This window comes from Rhinatrema bivittatum, chromosome 2, assembly GCF_901001135.1.
Source record: "Rhinatrema bivittatum chromosome 2, aRhiBiv1.1, whole genome shotgun sequence".
NCBI classification, from domain to species: domain Eukaryota; kingdom Metazoa; phylum Chordata; class Amphibia; order Gymnophiona; family Rhinatrematidae; genus Rhinatrema; species Rhinatrema bivittatum.
In genome coordinates, this window is record NC_042616.1 from 148,612,879 (window position 1) to 148,634,977 (window position 22,099).

Genomic DNA, 22,099 nt, shown 5'->3' on the forward strand with positions numbered 1-22,099 from the left:
TGCACAGATAGGATGGTAGAGGAATAGAACAGCCTTCCAGTGGAGGTGGAAGGAAAAGCAGTAACAGAATTCAAGACAGCCTTGGTATAAGCACAGGAGATATCAAGGTGAAGCCAGAGATTAAATGGGGTCTATAGTCATGGAACAGAAAGTAAAACTGAGCAGAGAAAATAGTCCTTGTGATCTGTATCTGCCATCCTAGTCTGTTTTTGTGTCACTAATGTTTCTATTTCTTTTTCTTATTTCATTGAAATTTGCAGCCCCCGTGCTTCCTGGGGCTTATCATCCGAGTCAATCTCAGCAAGGATATGGATATATGCACCAGACCAGTATGTCTTCAGTGAGATCAATGCATTCACAGCCACATTCACCAAGCTTGGCAAGTATCAAATTAAAGAACCATTCTTTGTTGCGTTTTTACTGTGAACCTTAAAATGTTCATCCAATAGGTAAATTAAGCCAAAAGTTTAATTCATTTCTTATTAATATGATCACAACCATCTACAACTACACTGTATGGTTTATTGACTGGAATGCATTGCTATTCACTAACAATTATTTTGTTTCAAAGTTTTACATATACAAACTGTGGCATTATTTCTCAAGTCCTCCATGCATCTGTGGAGGTTCTAGTGCAGTTTGTATGGCAATGTATATGAAATTCCTTAACCAGTTATTCTGTTAGAGTTCTACAGCTTGTCTTTAGTGCAAAGTATGCTCCTGTCTTTCCCTATAAGTAATGACAAATCACCACTGCCTGCGTTGGATGCATTCAAAATATGATGGGCAGGAACACGTTTCCACAGGAGAGAGTCAAATATCCCCCAAGCCAGCCTGAATGTCTTCTTTGTAGGATGAGAATAATTACCCAGAACAAATATGTCTGAACACTTGGCCATTTCTGCGGCTCAGGAATTTTGTAGACTTGAGACGTAGGAGTGAAAGGAAATCTTGTTGTTTTAGATTTTAAATTGTTTTTATTTAAGCTGTATTGCAATAAGTCTCTTAAAAGAACTAACACATGGAATCATTTCTCAAGAATGAGTCTCCTATTCTTTTCTTGAGTCCTTTGATACTGAGTTCTTTAGATTTCCTGCCAAGTATTTTTTGCTCATATTTTCTAAATGTCCTGCTGTCAGAAGCCTGTCCACATGAATTCAGTGTGGAATAGGTTCAGTATTCATGTTACATACATGTGGTCCTATTTTTGAATGCTTTTGGCAGTCACAAAAATGGAAAGAAATCATTGCCAGCTTCAAATTTAGATCCTTTCTCTTATTTGACTATACAAACACTTAGAAATGGGTGCAATTAAAAACAATATTAACTCCTTAATGGGAATTGTAGGCACTCCTTTCCTCTACCAAGGATCATTTGAATGTAAATGAGCTAGGACAAGAAATTAATGTAAGATGAACAAGCATACAAATAAAACAGACAATATGGATAACCTGAAACCCCAAAAGTTTAGGTGTGCCTCCAGGATGGGGTTTGGAAAAACTGATAACATTGAAGGCAAGTACTATAGGTTACAAACCTATAGTAAAGCCTTCCTTGGGTTTTGCTATAGGTCCATATGACTGAAACAGTATTTCACTTCATGTACATAGAGTCTAATATTCAGATGCCAGATAGCCAGATAAGTAGGACTGGTTATGCTCAGTAGCCACTAGATAGCTGGATAAGTCACTTAGACTTTCTGGCTAGCCGGCCAACATGGTTGCAGGCAGTGGGCAGATTGGGGCAGCTCTACTTAGCTGGATAACTTATTCGGCTAAGTAGAGATATTAAAACTTAGCTTGATAAGTTTTCTGTCTAAGGGCTTGATTTTCCATTCTCGCAGAGAATGGTGAATCCAGCGGTAATGGGGGTGGGGGGAGAAGGGAGGGCAGGCCTGCGAAAGCCAGCAGCGATTGCACCACCGCGGTATCATTGCCGGCTTTCGCACCCAATAGCGCCACCATGAAAGGTGGTGCTATTGGGATTGCTACTGGCGACGATAACGGTCCTTACCTTATTGCCACCAGCGAAGATAATGCCGTGTCCACCTCCTTGCAGGCCCGACTCCTCCCCTCCCCGACTCCGCCCCTGACAAGCTATCGCACATGAAAAGGGACTTTTCGCTTGTGATAGGCTTAGAAAATGATCTTAACTTAGCCAGATAAGTGATATCCAGATAAATTACTTACCCATGAAGGCTATGAATATCTACCTCATAATCTTTTATTATGATCACCCCTTTTTTTAAAAATCCTCTAGTTCTCCTGAATGGAGCAGTGGGCTATAAACCAGAGAAGCCAGGGTTCAAATTCCACTTTTCTCACTAATGCTCCTTGTGATGTTGGGCAAGTCAATTAACCCTTCATTGCTTCAGGTACAAATGTAGATTGTAAGCCCCCTGGGGACAGGGAAATACATACTGTACATGAATTTGTAACTTGCCTTGAGTTTGGATTTGGAAAGGTGATTAAGTAAATCTAAAATCCGATCCTCAGTTGTACTACTGAGTATCTATGGGTTATACTTTCTGATTTATGATAGCTAGTAGTATATATTGCAGGGAAGTGCATTCATTTAAAACAAATGTGACATCTGAAATGAATGGATTCCATTCATTTCATTTGTGGGATCCTTGAAACAAATGGGGACCATACCATGAATGAAACATATCCTATTAGTTTCATTTGTTTCATACTTCATTCATTTCTATGGCCATTGACATTTTTTGAATCAAACAGTTACCCTCAAGGGCCCTGAACTTGGTGGTTGGTGAAACAGATAAGTATGGAAAAATAAGTGTGGGAGCTTGCTGGGCAGGCTGGATGGGCCTATTGGTCTTTTTCTACCATAATTTCTATGTTTCTATGAAATCTGTGGGCCATAGAAGTCAATAGGGATTAAAGAACAGGTTGCAGAATCAGTCATTTAGTAATTGTAAGTAATTATCTAAAGCAGCCAGACAGTCCTTTCCTTAAGGCATAGCAACAAGCTCTTCCCTATGAGTCATGTGTGACCTTGCAACCTTGTCATAGACTGGTGGGCACTGGGCAGGACTTGTTGGCAAGGAGACCATGCGGTAACATATCAGAGTGAAGTTTTTTTTTTATACCAGTCTATTGATGCTCTCTGGATCCAGTGATGCTGGTCCTGGAATCTGGGCATGTGCGAGTACTGCACATTTCTTCTGAGATTTTGTTCTGGAAGGATGCTATATATTGAGCTCTGCTTTCAAAGAGTGTTTGTTCAAAACTTGAAAAATTTGGTTGCCTGATGCTACAGTTCTGCTGCACTGGTTTCACCCACTGAGAAAGGAACTCAGTGCCAAACAGCCAGCACTTTGCTGCTGATTATTTTCTTTCCTGGGGGAGGGTGGAGGCAGGGTCTGGATTTGGGTGGAAGGTGAGGAGAGTTGTAGCAGACCAGCGGTGCCAGTAGAGTGTTTATTTTCTCTGTCTAGGTGAGCACTGCAGCACCAGTCCATTCCAGTGAGCTGAGCACTGCAGTGCACAGAGAGACTGCGGCAAGCAGCTTACCAGGCAGACTGTGAACCTGTGCACTAGTCAGTCAGCTGTGCACTAGTGCACATTATCAGAACACTGCATTGTCTGTATGTGAATAGTTTTCTACATTCTCAGAGTGGTACAGTCAGTGGTGTGCACACAATCAATTACAGAACAATTTATAAAGAATAAATCCTGTTTCTATCCAAATGCCCAGTAGGCAGTGAGAAGGTCAATGATGTCAGGGAAAGGCAGAAGCTGAGGGAAAAATGTTGTTGGCAGTAGAGGCATTAAGACAGGGAGCCATGTACCTAAATTGAAAAGGGACTTTTCAAATCAAAATTGAAAGGAGGGGCAGACGGCTCCAGCCAGAAGAAATTGAAATTTAGAGAGGATGGGCCAACACCACTGGTTACTTTACTTATTGTTTTGGAGGTGAGAGAAAGTGTGGCAAAGCCATCCAAGGAAGGCAGTATCAGGGCAGTAGGGGTAGTAGTAGTATGAGACCCAAAACAAGCAGTGCACTCTTCCTTAGTTACTGCTGTCGAGGTAACACAGTTAATATTTGCATTTGATTCTGAAAATGAATCATGTTGTACAGGGTTCTGTGAAGAAGAAATTACAGAATGATTAGCTGAACAAAGTTTTGGAGGATTACTAGCAGGAAAATAGCAGGGCATTTCCATAGAAGTGTGAAGATGGGCAGCTTCTCTGGGAAAAGTAGGAGGAATTTGAAATGCCTTATTAGCATCTTATTGTCAATACTGGCATGTTGCTGCATAGGTTAGTGGAAAAGCAGACACCCATTTGTGATCTGTCTCAGGAAATAGGGATAGGCGTGAATTACCCCCTGGAGCTTCTTGATTGGGCAGTCATGAAGCAGCTGACAGAAATCCCAGTGCTCTTCAAGGATGCCACAGAGAACTTGATTTCCAAAAGCATCACCTTGGGCGATGTGATCCCTATAGTACATTTTCTGGAGTAAATGTTAGAGGGCTTCTGTTAGGATGAGAGAATGGAAGATGAGATATTGCAGTCTGTGGATTCTGCAGCATCAGGCCCAAGAAAGGCTGAAACCTCTGACTAAAAACAATGGGCTACTGCCATTGTCTTTACAGGTATATCCTGTCCAGAAAGGCTTCCTAAGTTAAGTATACATTTCTGCCTTAAATATCTTGGAGGAGAGGCTGAAGGATCTGAGTATGTATACCTTGGAAGAAAGGAGGTGTAAGGGAGATATGATACAGATCTTCAGATCTTCAGATAACTGAAAGGTTTTAATGATGCATGAACTTTGAGCCTTTCCCATTGGAAAGAAATCAGTAGAGCTAGGGGTCTTGAAATGGAACTACAAGTGGGATGACTCAGAACCACCGTCAGGAAATATTTCTTCATAGAGAGTGTGGTGGATGCCTGGAGTGCCTTTTTGGTGGTGGTGGTGAAGATGAAAACAGTCAAAGAACTCAAAGGAGCATGGGATGAAAATGAAGGAAAAAGTGCATGGGGGTGATTTGCTGGTACGGCCGTTACTACCCTTAACAGAAGGTATGGGGATTATTACCCTTAACCAATAAGCCTTGATGCTTTCATGCAACTGCAACATAGATCTCCGCTTCAATAGCAAAGGGAAAAAAGGAATTAAGAAAATGCCATACTGGGTCAGACCAAGGGTCCATCAAGCCCAGCATCCTGTTTCCAACAGTGGCCAATCCAGGCCATAAGAACCTGGCAAGTACCCAAAAACTAAGTCTATTCTATGTAACCATTGCTAATGACAGTGGCTATTCTCTAAGTGAACTTAATAGCAGGTAATGGACTTCTCCTCCAAGAACTTTTCCAATCCTTTTTTAAATACAGCTATACTAACTGTACTAACCACATTCTCTGGCAACAAATTCCAGAGTTTAATTGTGCGTTGAGTAAAAAAGAACTTTCTCTGATTAGTTTTAAATGTGCCCCATGCTAACTTCATGGAGTGCCCCCTAGTCTTTCTACTATCCGAAAGAGTAAATAACCGATTCACATCTACCCATTCTAGACCTCTCATGATTTTAAACACCTCTATCATATCCCCCCTCAGTCTTCTCTTCTCCAAGCTGAAAAGTCCTAACCTCTTTAGTCTTTCCTCATAGGGGAGCTGTTCCATTCCCCTTATCATTTTGGTAGCCCTTCTCTGTACCTTCTCCATCGCAATTATATCTTTTTTGAGATGCGGTGACCAGAATTGTACACAGTATTCAAGGTGCGGTCTCACCATGGAGCGATACAGAGGCATTATGACATTTTCCGTTTTATTCACCATTCCTTTTCTAATAATTCCCAACATTCTGTTTGCTTTTTTGACTGCCGCAGCACACTGCACCGACGATTTCAATGTGTTATCCACTATGACACCTAGATCTCCTTCTTGGGTTGTAGCACCTAATATGGAACCCAACATTGTGTAATTATAGCATGGGTTATTTTTCCCTATATGCATCACCTTGCACTTATCCACATTAAATTTCATCTGCCATTTGGATGCCCAATTTTCCAGTCTCACAAGGTCTTCCTGCAATTTATCACAATCTGCTTGTGATTTAACTACTCTGAACAATTTTGTGTCATCTGCAAATTTGATTATCTCACTCGTCGTATTTCTTTCCAGATCATTTATAAATATATTGAACAGTAAGGGTCCCAATACAGATCCCTGAGGCACTCCACTGTCCACTCCCTTCCACTGAGAAAATTGCCCATTTAATCCTACTCTCTGTTTCCTGTCTTTTAGCCAGTTTGCAATCCACGAAAGGACATCGCCACCTATCCCATGACTTTTTACTTTTCCTAGAAGCCTCTCATGAGGAACTTTGTCAAACGCCTTCTGAAAATCCAAGTATACTATATCTACCGGTTCACCTTTATCCACATGTTTATTAACTCCTTCAAAAAGAAGGCTCATCACCCAGTAAAAAAGAAACATGGGGGTAACTTGCACAGCACGGCAGATACTACCATAAGAAGTTTGCTGGGCAGACTGGATGGATCATTTTGGTCCTTTTCTGCTGTCATTACTATGTTACTATGTTCTGTATTACTATATTATTGGTTGCTTTTGAGAAGATTACTCAGATTTAAGCACTGAAGGGCATAGAGTGTGGATATTATAATTTGATGGCTAGCTATAGGAAAAGAATGAAAAACTTCAGCAAACAGAAGTCTCCTTTTTCTTGGGTTGTGTCTGATCCTATTCAATAGTAGTCACAAAATCTTGTGACTTGCAGGGGCTTGTGCCATTGTCTTTGTAATTATATTCTGTCCAGAAGGGCTCCCTAAGTTACGTATACATTTCTGCCTTTAAAATCTGGGATCTAGCAGAAAAGTGTTCTGTATTTTCATTATTGGATGCCTTTCAGGAGATTCCTCAGATTTAAGCACTAAAGGGTATACATATTTTGTTTGTTATAGTGGATTTTATATTTTACTTGTTATAATGTGGAGTTTAAACTGCTTTTATAGTTTTGGAAAAGTAAGAATAAACCCCCTAACTTTTAGTGGATTAGATAAACTCACAATAAGCGCATGTCAAGGAATATTTTGTTCACTGATAACCTTGACTGTTAGAGGCCCTCCCTCCCTACCTCTCTGCCTACCCACCCCAGGGCTTGCTCTTCTAATATAGTCTTGCTGGGGTACATAATTGCAGTAATTGGTAAGATAATTTGCTAATTCTTTATCAGATACAAGTAGTTTTCTTTCAAATCAAATAAACATAATGACTATTATTCAATTTAACAACTGTGGTGCCTTTAGTTTGAGGCAAACTATCTAGAAGCTTAGGGCTTGCACCATTTGTTCACAAGTCTCTTCAATGAACAAGGAGTTGACTCACCTTAAATCTGAATTAGCTACAATGAAAAAGGAATTAGCAACCACCAAGGAAACCTTACCCACTTTACAGTATTCAGGATTCTTTCCCCCACTACCACAAAAGATTTGTAAACCCAAGAATAAATGGATTACAGTGGGCTCTAGTAGAATAAGACCTGTGATGCAGAGATACCCACTCTCTCAAGTGAGTGTAATGGCCAAGGAGTGGTTAAGGTTGCTAGGTAGCTCTTTTTCAATTCCCACAGATGCAAACAGAAAATATCTTCATACTGTACTTAGCTGATTTTCACATTTATTATCCCAGTAAACTGAGTATATATATAATAATCTTGGACTAATAAAATTTGCAGTGCACATAAGAATAAGATATAATGTAAACAAGGGAAAAAGTACAAATGTAATAGAAGACAAGATGCAAGAAAGTATATTTATTTATTTTAAAAATTTATATTCCACCAATCCACAAATCTTGGCAGAATACAATATGCATACATATTAAAATAATCAGTAAACATTTGTAGATGTAACCACAATGGTTACCAGTCCTGCATACTGATTAGTTGACTAAAAGTGGACATTACAAGGAGACTCACAGAACAAGTAAATTAAAGCCATATATTTACAATATAATACCAAATCTTCTCACTTCCCTGAGATGGTCCCGTTAATCTCAGCCATAGATGCCAGGGACTCAGTGTGCTGGATATAGCATGCATTTGAATGTCTTTCGTTACCACCAATTCAAAGGCATTTGTCTTGTGAGGTGGTTTATATAGAATTTCTCATTCTTTGTCTGATTTTTCCTCATAATACTAAGTCATAAATCTTGCCATGCACCCTTTCCTGTCCTTTATATTCCAGCCCTAGGGCAGAGAGGCCTGTCAGGTCCTGGCTCCAAAACATCAGCAAAATGTGCCCTATAGGTTTCTTGAGGCCTCAGAGACTCACCACTAGCACACACATTTCAGCGATTTTAGTTTTTTTTTCAGAGAAGACATAAAATTTAACAGAAAAGAGAGGCCAAAAGGCTTAACAAATCCTAAATATATATATATTCACATGTTATACAGCTTAGTCAGTGGTTCAGTTTTTTGGGGGCCTAACTGACCTCATAACACCAAGATTTTTCACATTGTCGGTCCTTGATTCAATACAAAAATGTCTTCTCTTTATTGGGTACTTGCCAGGTTCTTATGACCTGGATTGGCCACTGTTGGAAACAGGATGCTGGGCTTGATGGACCCTTGGTCTGACCCAGTATGGCATGTTCTTATGTTCTTATGTTCTTAATAGAGACTGAAGTATCTGAAAGGAAAGAAGAAACTCTATGCACACAGCTGTTCCATAAGCCAACCAAAAACCATAAGACAAAGCTCATTCTGCTGGGAGACTCTGTCATCATAGTCACTAATTGGGAATTCTTTTCAAGGTGAACACTATAGTTAAATATCTTCCAGGATCCTCAGCTGGTAGAAATGCAAATAGGATAGTCAATGCAATCAGTGAAGAAAGTAAGACCTCTGAAGTTAACATTATCATCCATATGGGTACCAATGACCTTTCTAGATACAGCATCCAAGTGGTACAGAGAGATTTCCAGACTCTGAGAAAGAAGAGTGGGCACATGGCGAAGTCTATTGCCTTTTCAGAAGTGTTACATGTTCATGGAAAGGGGAAGGAGAGGCTAAGCCATATAGATAATTTCAATACATGGCTCAAAACCTGGTGTAAGGAAGAACATTTTGGATATTTTGGGATCTGGTGCAATGTATGTAACAGTAAAAGATGGCCTATATCTGTCTGTGGCAGAAAGGATCCTAAGTGGAAAATTCAAAACATATGCCATGAGGTATTTAAACTAGAGGCATGGATGGCAGAAGGAAATTGGAATGTCACCTCTGACATCTCCAAGAGGTGAGTGAAGAAATAACAAAAATCTACTGAATAGAGCAGGGGTCGGGAACCTTTTTGGCTGAGAGAGCCATGAATGCCACATATTTTAAAATGTAATTCCGTGAGAGCCATACTAACTACAACCCCCCCCCCCCCCACCCTCCTGACTCCCCCAAGACCTACCAAATTAATTTACTACAACCCCCTACTCTCCTGACACCCCCAAGACCTGCCAAAAGTCCCTGGTGATCCAGCGGGGGTCCAGGGCTCGCAGACAAATCTTTAATAAAAAAGTAAAAATCTAACAAAACCCCCCACCCTCTTGACACCCCCCAAGACCTCCAAAATTAATTTACTACAAACCCCACCCTCCTGACCCCCCCAAGACCTGCCAAAAGTCCCTGGTGGTCCAGCGGGGGTCCGGGAGCGATCTCCTGGACTTGGGCTGTCGGCTGCCAGTAGTCAAAATGGCGCCGACGGCCCTTTGCCCTCACTATGTCACTGGGGTCGACCAATGGCGGCGGTAGCCCCTGTGACATAGTAAGGGCAAAGGCCGTCGACACCATTTTGATTACTGGCAGCCGACGGCCCTTTGCCCTTACTATGTCACAGGGGCTACCGCCACCATTGGTCGACCCCAGTGACACATAGTGAGGGCAAAGGGCCGTCGGCACCATTTTAACTACTGGCAGCCGACCGCCGAAGTCTAGGAGATCGCTCCTGGACCCCCGCTGGACTTTTGGCAGATCTTGGGGGGGTCAGGAGGGTGGGGGACTTTGTTAGATTTTTACTTTTTTATTAAAGATTTGTCTGCGAGCCAGATGCAGCCATCAAAAGAGCCATATCTGGCTCCCGAGCCATAGGTTCCTGACCCCTGGAATAGAGCATAAAAGATGTCCATAAAGAGCACCAAGCTGAGGGAGAGAAGCCGGAAAGCTATGAGCACAAATGCCTGTGGTCTAGGAAATAAAATCCCAGAAGTGCAGGCTGTAATGGTTGATGCAGATTTGAACATTGTTGCTGTAACAGAGATATGGTTCATAGAATCTCATGATTTGGATATGACCACCCCGGGTGATAACTTATTAAGGAAGCACAGAGAGGACTGGAAAGGGCGAGGAGTAGCGCTTTATGTCAAAAACAATATCCAAGCAACTGAAATGCAAGGAACTTGGGGTAGGGAAGAAGCATTATGAGCTAAGCTAAAAAAAGAAGATGATGCTTCCATTTGCATTGGTGTGGTCTTCAGGCTTCCAATTCAGTCAAAAGAGCTGGACAGAGATCTGACTGAAGACATCCAAAAAGTGAGAAAGAAGGGAGAAGTGCTGCTCGTTGGAGATTTTAATCTGCTAGATGTAGATTGAGTATCCCTTCTGCGGAATCTACAAGAAGTAGAGAATAATGGATGCCTTTCAAGGGGCTCTGCTCAAATAAAGGTAAAAGAACACATGAAGGAGGGTGTGATACTCGACTTGATGCTCACAAATGAGGATAATGTCTCTAATGTCCGAGGAGGTGCCCATCTGAGCACCAGTGATCATCAGACGGTATTTCAGAAATACAGACTGTCAAAATGGGGATGTTCCTGGAGAAAGAACTAGAAGATTGGGAGAAAATGGGTGTACAACAGTGTGCCACAGTAGAAGAAGCTATTACAAAGGCAACAAATCTATGTTAGAAAAGTAAACAAAAGTAAGAGGAAAAAAACCCCCATCTGGTTCTTAAAAGAGGTGGCTGAAAAAATAAAAGCAAAAAGAAAATTATTTAGGAAGTATAAAAGATCCCAAAAAGAGGAACACAGGGAAGACCACCTGGTGAAACTGAGGGAGACAAAGAAAGAATCAGAAAAGCAAAAGGTCAAACGGAAGAAAGGCTTGCCAAAGAAGTAAAGAAAGGTGACAAAACATTTTTCAAATATATCAGAGAAAGAAAGCAGGCCAGAGTGGAATAGTGAAATTGAAAGATGATGGAGAGCAATGTGTGGAGAAAGGTAAAGAAATAGCAGAAATATTAAACAAATATTTCAGTTCAGTATTCACTAAAGAAGACCCTGGAGAAAGACTGCTGTTGATTAACAAGACCGTGGGTGGGGTAGATTATATGCAATCCAATTTACAGAAAAGAATGTATGGGAAGAGCTAGGAAACATGAACGTGGACAAGACCATGGGGCTGGATAAGGTATATCCTAGGATACTGAGGGAGCTTAGAGATATGCTGGTGGGTCTGCTGAAAGACCAGTTCAATAGATCCTGGAAATGGGAGTGGTACCGCAAGATTGGAGAAGAGCGGTTGTGGTCCTGCTTCACAAAAGTGGTAGCCATGAGGAGGCTGAAAACTACAGGAAATTTAGCTTCACTTCTCTGGTGGGAAAATTAATGGAGACTCTGCTGAAGGAAAGTATAGTGAACCATTTACAATGCGGTGGGTTGCTGGACCCGAGGCACCATGGATTCACCAGGGGAAGGTGCTCCCAAACAAATCTGACTGACCTTTATGATTTGGGTGACTAGAGAACTGGATCAAAAAAGAGCGTTTAATGTGATTTACTTGGATTTCAACAAAGCCTTTAGGGGCGGATTTTAAAAGGCGCGCGAATAGCCTACTTTTGTTTGCGCTCCAGGCGCAAACAAAAGTACGCTGGATTTTAGTAGATACGCGCGGAGCCGCGCGTATCTGCTAAAAACCTGGATCGGCGCGCGCAAGGCTATGGATTTTGTATAGCCGGCGCGCGCCGAGCCGCGCAGCCTACCCCCGTTCCCTCCAAGGCCGCTCCGAAATCGGAGCGGCCTCGGAGGGAACTTTCCTTTGCTCTCCCCTCACCTTCCCCTCCCTTCCCCTACCTAACCCACCCGCGCGCCAGCGGGCCTCCTGCGCGCCGGGCCGCGACCTGGGGGCGGGTACGGAGGGCGCGGCCACGCCCCCGGACCGCCCCGGGCCGTAGCCACGCCCCCGTACCCGCCCCCAAAACGCTGCCGACACGCCCCCGAAACGCCGCGACGACCGGGCCCGCCCCCCCGAAACGCCCCCGACATGCCCCCCTCGGAGAACCCCGGGACTTACGCGAGTCCCGGGGCTCTGCGCGCGCCGGGAGGCCTATGTAAAATAGGCTTCCCGGCGCGCAGGGCCCTGCTCACGTAAATCCGCCCGGTTTTGGGCGGATTTACGCGAGCAGGGCTCTGAAAATCCGCCCCTTAATTCATAAACACTTAGGGGCGGATTTTCAGAGCCCTGCTCGCGTAAATCCGCCCAAAACCGGGCGGATTTACGCGAGCAGGGCCCTGCGTGCCGGTAAGCCGGTAAATCCCCCGACAAAGGTAAGGGGGGGGTTTAGACAGGGCCGGGCGGGTGGGTTAGGTAGGGGAAGGGAGGGGAAGGTGAGGGGAGGGCAAAGGAAAGTTCCCTCCGAGGCCGCTCCGATTTTGGAGCGGCCTCGGAGGGAACGGGGGTAGGCTGCGCGGCTCGGCGCGCGCCGGCTATACAAAATCCATAGCCTTGCGCGCGCCGATCCAGGTTTTTAGCAGATACGCGCGGCTCCGCGCGTATCTACTAAAATCCAGCGTACTTTTGTTTGCGCCTGGAGCGCAAACAAAAGTAGGCTATTCGCGCTCCTTTTAAAATCCGCCCCTTAGGGGCAGATTTTCAGAGCCCTGCTCGCGTAAATCCGCCCAAAACCGGGCGGATTTACGCGAGCAGGGCCCTGCGCGCCGGGAAGCCTATTTTACATAGGCCTCCCGGCGCGCGCAGAGCCCTGGGACTCATGTAAGTCCCGGGGTTCTCCGAGGGGGGCGTGTCGGGGGCGGGCCCGGTCGTCGTGGCGTTTCGGGGGCGTGTCGGCAGCGTTTTGGGGGCGGGTACGGGGGCGTGGCTACGGCCCGGGGCGGTCCGGGGTCATGGCCGCGCCCTCCGTACCCGCCCCCAGGTCGCGGCCCGGCGCGCAGGAGGCCCACTGGCGCGCGGGGATTTACGCCTCCCTCCGGGAGGCGTAAATCCCCCGACAAAGGTAAGGGGGGGGTTTAGACAGGGCCGGGCGGGTGGGTTAGGTAGGGGAAGGGAGGGGAAGGTGAGGGGAGGGCAAAGGAAAGTTCCCTTCGAGGCCGCTCCGATTTCGGAGCGGCCTTGGAGGGAACGGGGGTAGGCTGCGCGGCTTGGCGCGCGCCGGCTATACAAAATCCATAGCCTTGCGCGCGCCGATCCAGGTTTTTAGCAGATACGCGCGGCTCCGCGCGTATCTACTAAAATCCAGCGTACTTTTGTTTGCGCCTGGAGCGCAAACAAAAGTAGGCTATTCGCGCGCCTTTTAAAATCCGCCCCTTAGAGAATGACTCTATTTCATAAGGGACTTGCTGGCACGTAACTATCTGCCATGTCCCTGAATCCACCATAGGGCACTTGCTGCCTCATTCCTACCTGCCATGTTATTTATTTCACCATAGGTTTTCCTGCAGCTTCATATCTATCTGCCATACCCTTATTCCACCATAGGGGACTTGTTGGCAAATACATATCTGCCATACCGCTAGTTCCACCATAGGGAACCTACTGGCATATGCCTACCTGCTGTGCCCCAGAAAGTCAAGAAAACCAGAAAATCCAGAAATGGAACAGCCTGAGTTCAGCTACTGAATATCTGGAAAATGTTCTTAATAAAACAAACCTCACACCTTAACATTAAAACCACACTGATTAGAAACTATTTGTGTTGTTAATGTGATAAAAATTTAGTTCAAAAAGCCCATTTCACAAAAATTCCATGTCCACCCAGTTGCTAGATCAAGTTCTAGTAGGGAATATAACAAAAGCTCATGTTCTAAATCTGTCAATAAGCAAGTGCTTCAACAGAATCACTGAAATCTCCCATGCCACACTGCCTTGCAGCTATATGCCTCATGTGATTCTTTGTGCCATTCAGCCTTGCTGCTATACAAACACTTTACACTTGGGGTTCTTTCTGTCACTCTGTGGAACCTGAGTGGTGATCCCTCAGGCCTGGAGGCACAAACTTAGTCTGACTCCAGCCTGCTAAAAGCACTTCTATCTTTATTTGGGTAATTATAGCAAACAAACATTAGTAGACTGTTTTATCTTCAGAATAGAGTACTTTCATTGCTCACAGTTTAGAACTGCTTCCTTCAGTACTCACAGCTTCGTAACAGCTCAGTGTTTGGACAGCATTATTCTGCAGAAACTGCCTTTCCTCCTGGAGGCCTGGGCCTGGTCTCATTATCCCCCTGGTCTCATTATCCCCACCTGGGCCTGGTCTCATTATCCCCAGCTCTTATCCCTCCCCTGCTGGGCCCTGCCCATAGAACTTTCTCTTTCTCAAGGGGAATTAAGGTGAACCAGACATCCAGCTTGGTCCAGCACAGGTTTAAGGGGGAAAATAGGGGGCTGCTTTGAATCTCTCATGTTGCTTTGGTGTGATGATGCCACAGGAATAGGTCAATATTGAAACCGGTTTGTCCAGCTAAGTCCTGGACATAGCTGGACAAACTGTAGGATTTAAATTCATGTTGGTCCTACCATCCCAGACTAATCTAGCTAACTTTTTAGCCAGATGAAAAATTAGTTGGCGAAATCTGGGTTAAGGCGAGGGCATTCCAAGACGTTGCCTGTTATTTGGCTAAGGGGATCACTTACTAAGCTGCGTTAGGCATTTACAACATGGTAAACACCTTAACACAGTGATTAAGCATGGTATTTCAAATACCATGTGTTATCCCCCCTGACAAAGTGAGTATGGGAATGAATTGATTTGCATACAGAACAGCTCATTACTAGGCAACTGCATGAAAGTAAAATAAAGTGACTTGACTGAAAAATTGTAAGCCACACTATTTTCAGGAAAGTTAGCTACTACTCAAAAACTGTAGCTGACTTTTCTCATGAGGATTGGGACATTAATGCATGTTCCAATCCTTCTCGGCCTCTCTTCAAGGGCCTTCTGGGCCAAAACTGAGGCCCCCACCCTGTTGGCCAGCAGTTACGCGTCTCCTGTAGTTATTAGACACCACTCCTGCCTCCCGCTTGGTGTTAGATGACATTGTACCACAGCACTTCCCAGCTGCTCCGAGCTGCATGCACTGCATGTGGAGGGGAGGAGAAATTCTCCCTTCCTGACATCTGTCCCATTCACTACATATTGGCTCAAGACAGTCATGGTATTGTCCCCAAACTGGTTTCATGCTCCCCCAGTAATAAGTTGGGGGTCATTTGTCATCACTTTGAAAAATACTGCCTCCGGAGCCTCCAGGAGCATTGTTGAAAGATTCTAAACAAACTTTATTAGGTGACTCTTGTCACCATGATACAAACCAGCACAGTCCTGGGCTACTCACTTGTGAAAGATCTTTCTGCCACCTATGTGGACACTCCCACTGTTCAGCCTACCTCTTCATCTTCTTCAGGCTTCTATTCCATTGCAACTGGTGTCTTCCATAGTAACTGGGTATAGTGTTGAACCACAGAACATGTGTTCTACTGAAGAGAGAGCTGACAAATCCTACCCAAGTCATTAGCACTCTGACATATTAAAGCGCTGGGAGGTTTCATGGCAATTCGTGTGGCGCAGCCATTAATGGATGTTTTTGGGTTACTTTAACATGAGGCATCCTTTTGAATAAGGTTTTGGATATATACCCCTGAGGAAGGCAGTTTTGCTGAAACATGGCCCATGTTGGGTGGATTTTTTGAATGCCTACACAGCTAAGTATTTTTGATTTTATAGCAATTTTTATTGCCTTTGAGCCTTTGTTTGGGGGACTGGTGGGAGGTTGACAGTAGATTATTAAAGTGACAGTGCAAGTAACGCTGATACTGCCTGAGGCCCATTGAGGGCGAGAGACAGTGGATTATATCAATAGCACTATTATTTCTGATACCGTCAAGCTCTCTATAGCTTGAAGATAAAATTATAAAAGTTGTTTGTTGCGTTAGTGCTTGTCCCTCTCTTTTTTGCTTTTGTTTTTGATACTAATATGTCTGCCATAGAGTCCTTGCTGTACTCGTTTGCCTGCTCAGAACACAAAAGAGCATCCCATTGCTCAGACTGTTGTTATATCATAGGATATGCAAAATAAACACAGCATGTCAGGAAAATGGCCCTTGTTTTTCTTCCCTTTTCCCCTGACAAGAATGGAAAACAGCTAACTTCCATTACCCTATTTTCCAGATGTTGGATGCTGGCATCTCTGGTCCTGGAGTGCCACAAACCAGTCTGGTTTTCAGGATATCCACAATGAATGTGCATGAGATATATTTGCATACAATGGAAGCAGTGCATGCAAATATATCTCATGCATATTCATTGAGGATATCCTGAAAACAAGACCTGTTTGTGGCACTCTAGGCCAGGAGTTGCCTACCCCTGGCACAGATTATAAAGGTTTGGCACTGAAACAGTCTTTTTCTAATCACATGGCTACCATGAATCTGTTGAGAGTCACTGAGATCTGATAGTCCTCAGCTTTCAGTCTTATGGCTTCCAAAAGCTTTGGCATTCTGTAGATGCATTTCTGTGATCTCTCCCTATGGAGCTCTGTGCACCCCAGCCAAAGGTCAATATTAAAACTACCACTTCTGATTCAACTACCATTTTGCCAACTCTTGAGGCCCCCAAAGAAGGGAAAAGAATTGGTTAATAAAGCATACTGGCTTAAGATGAGAACTTGCTCACCTCCAGCCAGATATGTAAAAACTGCCTGACAATATTTTGTGAGATTGGATATCTGTTGTTACAACTTTGCCAATCGACATTTATCGTTTTAATTATAAAGCTCAGAGTTGAAACACTCCGAAACTGAAACTTGGCAAAGAAAGCTAGGCTAGTAGGGTGAGGCAACATGGTTCCCCTTAATAAATGTTTTCCCAGCCCTTCCTTTTTTTGAACACTGGGTCCAAGTATCAGCAGAATTAGATCTATCTGCATTTGTGTTTGCATGCCTTCCATTTTGCTGTAGCTATAGGTTCTCATAGCAGATCCTATGACACTGGACTCCATTTCTCCGTTAGTGATCTTAGAGAAATGGATCCTGGTGGCATGCCTTCTCTGGCCCTGGTGTTAACAGTCTGAAAAGAGAGAATCTAGAGTGGGAGATACTGAGCTAATCATTTAGTACCCCTGGCATATGCTTGACCCACACAGTGAGCATACCAATATAAATTTTCTACACAGATCAGTTGCTAGTTCACATTATATTGATTGTTATTGGCCTTACTATGCCTGGTTTGTCACAACAGGAATCATATTTCGGTCATGACGCTGGTGTTACCAAGTTTGGGAATAATTCCAGATAGGTAATATACCTGCTGCATACTATTTGGCAACCCAGGATGCAGTCTACCAAGCTCCCTTGGAGTGCACGCCATAATTCCCCATCATTGTTGTACACAAGAGGAACCTATCAGATGGCTTTGCCATTATACCTTCCCAAGAATGATTCTCAAACTCCTAAGTCCTACCAAATGGCCCAGAGACTCTAATGTATTGATGGACACTGCAGGACCCCAAAATAAGGGGAGGACATTTGTCTCAAGAAGACTCACCCTTTTGGCATTAACCAGCTTACAAACTTTAAGTTCCAAAGGTGGGACTACATCCAGGATATACCCATTCCCTCTGCTGAGTATGTCCCCTACAGGAGTGCTAAGCCCCACTTGCCCCTCCATGGGCTACACAGTGTCCTTGGGACCATTTCTTATTGCAGGAAAGAACATCACCTGGATTGGTTTCTTAATCTGCCCCCATGCTAAGGTGTTACTGAACTCTGCCACTGTCCAGAAATTCCACAAGCCTACACAGGACTATGAAGCATCGTGCAAACATCATATCGTGCTCTCACCCCATGGTTATGTGAGTTGTAAGACTGAAGAAAAATCCACAATCATATTCCTATTTTGGGGTTCACTGATGTCTAGGCCTTTGACTGCTACTCATATTATTAACTGGATGTCCACGTTCAAAAGATTTATATGGTAAAATTGGCTTTTACACACACAAATCTAGCCCTTAAAATATCCCCTCTTTGTCCTGGTAACTTTGTCCATACAAATTTTTCTGTAGACAAAATTACCTGGACAAAAAAGGGGGCAGGATTGGAGGTGTGCAAGGGTAGGCTAACATATTTACCTGATAACACCATAGTGATCGCTGTCTAGCTAAATTAATGTGGATAAGTTGCTTTGCACAAATAACTTGTCCTAAAGTTATCCAGATATCCAGGTAAGTTTTTCAATTATAGAGCTTCCAGTGTCTAGCTTAAGATTATTTTTCTTGGTTTTTGTGCCTGCAGGCTGGTGGAGGTGGACGGGGAAAAGGGCAGATATGTATCCAAAATCCTGCAGCTGAGAAAAGCTGTGCCCTAATTATGGATAATAAGTGTGTTCTCTTTGGTAGCTTTTTGTTCCATGACTAATCTTTTTGTCCTCTTTTACAGAGAACATACAGAGCTATGTATGACTACAGTGCACAAGATGAAGATGAAGTTTCCTTTAGGGATGGAGACTATATTGTCAATGTGCAACCAATAGACGATGGCTGGATGTATGGTACTGTGCAGAGAACTGGAAAAACTGGAATGCTTCCAGCAAACTACATTGAGTTTGTTAACTAACTTTTGGCTCCTGGTTTTCTTCTTATTTACTCTAAACTTAAATATTTTGTGAGGATTATATCATGAGAGACGCTTTATAAAAATACAACTACAATTATTATTTTTAAGAAATATATCAGAGGTTACTTTTAAAGCTACATACTCATCACTTACTGTATTGCTGATGTAATAAGTTACATATGAGAATCAGACAGGTCTTTTTCTTTTAAAAGTAATAGAAGAAGCTGAGAGGAGAATACTGCTTATAAAAACCTCCTCAGAATGAAAAGAAGTATCGGAAGACCTGGTGCTGCTGTATCATAACCATAAAACGGCTTCTGTCCATCGGCCATATAATGACCCCAAATGCATTGTTGTCTTCTGGCTTTGCAAAATGTTCCAGGGTGTTTTATATGAAAATATACTAACAGCTTTTATCTTAACAATTCCTGTGAGTTTTTGAGAGGTGAATGATGTTGATTTAAAAGTTCATACTATTGATTTTAAATCAACATAATTACAGAGGCACCCATGAAAATGATGGTTGTATTATTTAATTATTAAAGGCCCTGGCACACACATCAAGTACCACATTATGGATACTATATTAGGAGGCAAGCAGTTCATGGAGCGAAAGAGCACTATGACATGCTGATGTCTATTAATATTTCTTTATCAACTGGAATATTTTCTTATGTATGACAAGGGAGCACAACAAGTTTCTAATCACTGTCTGACTTATAAAAAGGTATATAAAGCTTATTTTCCTTAAGAATGTAATAAACTGTATTTATTATGTTATTTTAGAATTATTCATTTTGCCTAACAAAACTTTTTTTAATATATGTTTTTACTTATTCTTGTTAACTGGAAAAGTTCTCTATTTTTAACATATGATAATTCCTGTTTTAACATCTCATTTTTAGTGCGCTGCCATTAACAAAGTGAATGAGTATGCAACATGCTTTCAATAAGATTATTTTGTAAGTTTTATTGGACCTTCACCTGATAGTGCCTCACAAAATCTTCTAGAAAAATTAGTTTGCAAGCACAGTTATTAAAAGCACCTGAATAATTTGTATTTAGCTGGCAGTGTAGGTCACTGAGATGTACTGTTCTTTAAAACTGAAAGCGTGCCTCTCAATTGTAAACCTCATAATTATGATGCCCCCAGTCTCCTTACCAGTGGGGCAGTTTATGTTTTACCAGCAGAGGCACAATTAGTGCTGTAGTGTTAGGGGCCACGTTTCTGTAGGAGTTGTTGTAGAGAGAACTGACTCATAATTGCCGCAGGGCTGACTTGTCCTTCTCCTCTCTTCAAACAGCAAAACACGAGCAGAACAGGGCACATGAGAAAAAGTTGTAATGTTTCCCAAAAATTGTTTGGCCCAGTGAAATGCTGACGGGGAGCCCTTTTGTTAAATTAACATTGTTAGCAGTGTAGCTTTTATATAGCATCCTAAACTCAGCGAATTGCATATACGAATGACGGGTCTGTGCTGCAGTGGGCATTTGAAGCATTATTTTATGATAAGAATGAATGTCTCCTCGATATGAAATTGGTAGCACATCACTAATGTGCATACTTTTTCCTTTTATTTTATGAGAAAGGAATAACCCACTTAAATTTACTTCATAGGCATACCACAACTGTACATTTTAAATAGAGAAAGACAAAAATTAGTAACACATTTTAAGGATGAATGTTAATATAATTTTTCTTAGAGAATTTCAATACATATATACAGTATATATAGTGCAGCCTTAACTTTCTCTTGTTTGAGTTTGAAGCAAATTTCTAACTTGTTAATAGAATGTCCTGGAGTTCTACTAATACTATTCCAGTTCCTGGATTCTGTTCCTCCTTGCCAGCAGACAGAATCAGAAAGTGTACCCTTATCACATGACACTTGGCAGACACTATTTCAGCGTGCATATTTGATAGCTGGTAAATATTTAACAGTTTGTTTTTTTTAATTAAATATGAGTGCAAATGAAAACTAAGCTATAGTTATAGACATACTTGTGACCATAATGGTGTATATCTACCTAATGCATTCATTTAGTGCTATTTCTTCTGATAGGGAGAGTATTTAGGCTATTATAGTGGAAATCCTAAGAAACAGTCTTTCCAGGTAACAAATCTTGTGTTTGTGGATGTTTCTACCATGATAGCCTTGGGATGTACTGAAGCATTTCTTTAAAATATTTGGAAGGGTAGTCAATTGAGACCATAGCTAAGTTGCTACTGGATAACCACTGCTTAGAGCACTTTTCTCTCAAATGTTACATCAACTGAGGTAAAGATATCCAAAAGATAAAAGCTAGAAAACATATAGAACATTTGGCAGCTTAGCACAACTCAGTCAGAGATACTAAAGCTTCCTATCAAGTGAATCATGATGCCAACAAGAAACTGCATACACATAGCATGTGAAGCATCTGAAATGCATCCTTTTAGTCATTTGATTATTGTGGGTTAAGAGGCAGGCTAATGCATGTTTATGTTTACTGCATAATATGAAGCCTGCCAATTTCTAAGAAAGTGTTAGGGTCTAATTCAGAAGGACTTTTTCCCATTCTGTGTCACTGAATTTTTTTTTAATCGAATGAGGTGCTCAGTATAGTCTAAATAGAAGGCAAGACCTATTTTTACGTAGTGAAGTCTGGTTTCCTTTTGTATTCTGATTAGAAAGATTGTAACATGGAAAAGGGAAAATAATCTCCTCATTTCTGTGGAAAAGAGATGTAATCTTAGCCAAAAAGGACGGAACTGTCATCAGTACCACTTTATCCTCATGAAAAATAAAATGACAGATGACTTGATAAGGTACATGGCTCACTTACTCTTCCTATAAATGAAATAGTGACCAGAAAGAATATCATTCTAAACATTGGTATGTGTAAGAATAATCCTGAAGGTCATTTGAAGGGCTTGCAGAGACTTTATGGGCCTCATCTTCAAAGCCATTTATATGCGTAAATAGATGCTTTAAAACTGACTCGGGCTTAGTGCACATAAATGTTTGGGCATAACTCAGTTTTACACATAGACAGTAATTTTAAAATGAGGCACGTCTGGACATGCATGTACATATTGGTGCACAAGTGAAGATACCCTGGAATTTTAAATAGTCTGGGCATTTGCACACGTATGTTTTAAAATACACCAAGATGATAACTTTCAAACCGGCGCACCTGTCTGCACCTGCATCAACCTGCGCCCAGGGATAGGGCTATTTTATAA

At 42.5% G+C, this 22,099-nt stretch overlaps 1 protein-coding gene across 5 annotated transcripts in view; it reads left to right on the plus strand.

The window, feature by feature from the left end:
* Window positions 1-21,678, plus strand: part of NEBL (nebulette) — a 673,305-nt gene extending 651,627 nt beyond the window's left edge. For all 5 annotated transcript variants that reach the window (XM_029588730.1, XM_029588726.1, XM_029588729.1 and 2 more), the window contains 2 exons: window positions 261-379; window positions 18,697-21,678. In XM_029588730.1, the coding sequence (XP_029444590.1) occupies window positions 261-379; window positions 18,697-18,873 (296 nt within the window). In that variant the 3' untranslated portion in view covers window positions 18,874-21,678. The remainder of the gene's footprint in view (window positions 1-260; window positions 380-18,696) is intronic.
* Window positions 21,679-22,099: the final 421 nt, after the last annotated feature.